We start from the raw sequence: 3720 nt of genomic DNA, 5'->3' as shown, positions 1-3720 counted from the left end.
TGAAAATCTATTCTAAGATGATCCATGTTACCATATTAAACTATCTTATATGATGGCTGCTTCGATTTGTTTTCGGATCATGAAACAAACATACATACACATCTAGAGAAATACTTACAATGACCTTAAAATAGGCATACCAAAATACTATAACACCATGCTTACAACAACCGCCTTTAACAGAGATGCATAGATGATGTTATCGTGCATGCATCCTTCGATATTCCCAAACTCATCTATAATTGTTTGTCGATCGAACAACCATTTAGATTTTTTTTTATTATTCAAATTAGTGGGAAATGGTGATGTTTCTAGTCTGAGATATAGAAGTGATGGTGGGAACATATTTATCCCTACAAATACCAAAAAAAAAAACTTTGAAATAAAGAAACTAAGGAAGGGAAGGGCTGTGTGTGTTATTTATTATATTAGGAGTGAAGGGATATAGTACATTGGCGATGATGGTTGTTGGTGGTTTCAAAAGTACATTGGTGACAGTGGTGGGAGGTAGTTTTTAAAGTATAGTGTCAATAGTACCGGGTTGTGATCAGAGGTGGTTTTTAAAGTGTAGCGACAGTAGCAATGGTGGGAAGTGATTAACAAATGGTTGGCAATAATGAGTAGGTTGTAATCACTAAAACATGTGTGTATGTGTGTGTGTGTGGGGGGGGGAGGGGGGACGTGTATCGTTGATGGACACGTAGATCAAAGGGAGTTGAAAGTGTTTAGTCCTAGAAGAAAAGAAATGAGAAAATGTCATTTGGAAAGGAATGAATAAATGAGGTGATATGTGTAGAGCATTTGGTACATAATAATAATAAAATCTAAATTTAATAAAATAAAATCACAAAAAAAATATGTTAAAATAAAAATTACTACAAACATAAACGGAAAATACATTCAAATCCTACCAAAATGTTTTATTTATGTATTTATTATCTTTCAAAAGATAAACCCTTTTATGGATTAATCAAATAAATAAAATGACAAACCATCAAACCAATTTCTACACTTTATTATAAATATTGTTTTACTTAATTATATAATAATGATCAATTATCTCTATAAAATCTAATAAAGTTATATCAAACAAAACTTTTGATTTTGAATAAGATTAAGCTTATGAAATAACAATGTAATTTCAAATAAAATATATAAATTCTAAAAGAGATTAGTTGTAATAAATATTTATAGATTGTTGACCTGTAGATTGTGGTGTTGTTTTTCAAAAGATGATTGCGGTAGCAACTCTAATACAACTAAGGTATAATTTATAGTGCTTTAGCATAAGATTATATTATGCAGACGAGAACAGAATGTACAGAATGCTCGTTTGAAGGAGTTAAACTTATATTATTACACTTGTTATGTCATATTAGGCAGATGATGACGATGTCTTAGGCATGTGGGCCCTCGCCAACAAGTAATTATATGTCAAATTTTTATCATTATAAATGTCCCAGTACCGTTGTGACTATAAACAGAAACTATGAGTGTCGGTTGTATTTTCTATATATCTGATAAAAATCTCATTATAATTCATCCGTTGATTAAACCGATTATTTTGATCGTATGAACCTTAGTAACATAGTGTCCTTATTTTTCATTTGTGTGTCCATATCACATCCTTAACCCTAGCATATATTTTCATTTACTTATTTATTATAGTAGGGTTTATGTTATAAATGACCATTTACTTATTTCCAAATCAATGAAAATGAAGGGACAAAGCAATAGCAAAGGATGTTCTTCTGACTTTCTTCTAATAAAGCCTCGTATGGGATAAACCGAACTTTTGAAATGAACAAATATAATAAGCCTAAAATGGTAAAACAACTACAAAACATCTAAGGGGCAAACTAGTTCCTTAAAAAGTCTTCATGATCAAAAATGGTAAATGAGTAGTATAATCATATGTGATATAAACTCATTATAATATTATACTTTAATTTCTTCTAATTCATTATAATATTATACTTTCATTTCTTTTTATTACAATTTTATATTTTTAACCATATCATTTAGTTATAAACGAACTTTTAATACTAATTTAAAAAAAAAAAACAATACTACAATTACAATTGTATGAAAAGTAATTGTTTGCTTACATAGAAAAACATCACAAGACTAAGGAAAAGAAAATAAACAATTGTTGATGTAAAAAAGACAATAAAAACACTTTATAAAAAATAAAGTGTTGTTTTTAATGATTATGTAATAAAATTATGAATTATAGTGTGAACATTTTAATTCGTATCAAAGTTTTATGGAAAATATATCACTAGACAGATATTTAAGTGAGTTTATACTAATACCAATATATAAATAATCCAAAAGATTATCCACAATCTAATTTTAGATTAGGTAACCAAATTTTTGGCAAAATTATGAAAGTTCAACAATAATTTCTACCCAATAAATGTTGGTCTTAATTAAATTTAAGGTCAAATGTAATTAAGATATCATAACTTTTTTTATTTTATCAAATTTAACTATTTTAATAAACTATAAAATTAAACAATACTGTTATTAAATTCATATAAATATTCCCAAAAATTATATTCAAATCTCGCCTTTTGCTATCCACTCTGCCAGGAATGATTAGTGGAGTGGTAATAGAAAAAGACGGAGTTTCGGTAAAAAGAGAAAAAAAGAAGAAAATTTTAAAGAGTATTAATATTGACTCTACCCGTTTAGGTAATTTACAATTATACCCCCGAAAGCCACCGGAAAAGCTCGCTGATTTCTTCTCCGACCCTGTTATGCGTAGCATCGAAGTCGTCGACCATTTCGCTCCGCCTACTGCTTCCGGTGAAAAACCTGCCGGAGCCACGAAACGAGTGAGATCGAGAAGAGATGGAAACGGAGACTCGATCGACGTAATCACGCAACCAATTGAGCCGTCCACTTCCGCCGCTAGCGGCAATTTCTGACATTAAGTTATCTCCTGGCGGCTCCGGTGTGGTGGAGTCCTTATCGACGGAGGTACAATCGGAAATCTCTCTTCGGTGTGTTGATTCTACCGGAACCTCATATCCGTCGTCGAGAATGTATTCGTATGAGCCGATTGAGTATGACCTCCGACCGGAATCAGACGGCGTTTGTCGACGGCTAATACTCCCGATCTCAATTCGAAAACTATTGTTTCTATTTCCTCCGCCGCCGGGAGTACCGGTTCTGCCGGAAACGGAGAGTACCTTGCTCAGTACATCAGCTTCGGTTGGATTAACTGTAGACCGGCAAAGCGGACATGTTTGGTTCGATTTGAGCCAAGCATCAATGCATTCCACGTGAAAAGCGTGACAACACAACGGAAGAAGACGAAGCTGATCAACCGCCTCAAATTTCGACAAACAAACAGCACAATCTCCGCCGGCGATATTTCCAGTAAGCGAAGAAAAGGTAAATAGCGGAAGCGAATCGACTCCTTCGTTATCAAAACAGATCACGTGATGATGAGCTTCATTTTCACTCCTATTATCAGAAACGACGTTCTCTGAAGTGGAAAACGAGCTCACCGAACTGCTGCAGCGGCGTGAGATAAAGCGAAGGAGAAGATAAATAGAGGCGGAGATGATGATGGCGGAAGCAATAACAATTATGACAATGATAATTGACGAAGATGTAGATGAGGTGGATACATAAGCGGAGTGTGGCTGTTGTTGCTGTGATACGTAATCATTTGACGCAACACCGCCATTGTTGTAAAGTTGAGAAATA

At 33.3% G+C, this 3720-nt stretch overlaps 1 protein-coding gene across 1 annotated transcript in view; it reads right to left on the bottom strand.

Moving 5' to 3' along the window:
* Positions 1-2513: 2513 nt before the first annotated feature.
* The window catches only part of ATL4 (TOXICOS EN LEVADURA 4), a 1444-nt gene continuing 237 nt past the window's right edge, over positions 2514-3720 (bottom strand). Inside the window, exon 1 of the mRNA XM_079034854.1 lies at positions 2514-3720. This exon is cut by the window's right edge and continues 237 nt beyond it. Within this exon, the coding sequence (XP_078890980.1) occupies positions 2709-3720 (1012 nt within the window). The 3' untranslated portion in view covers positions 2514-2708.

The sequence above is a fragment of the Lactuca serriola genome, chromosome 1 (assembly GCF_051521515.1).
Source record: "Lactuca serriola cultivar US96UC23 chromosome 1, Lser_US96UC23_V15, whole genome shotgun sequence".
NCBI lineage: Eukaryota > Viridiplantae > Streptophyta > Magnoliopsida > Asterales > Asteraceae > Lactuca > Lactuca serriola.
The sequence above is the reverse complement of the archived record's forward strand: the minus strand, read 5'-3'. Positions and strand labels throughout refer to the sequence as shown.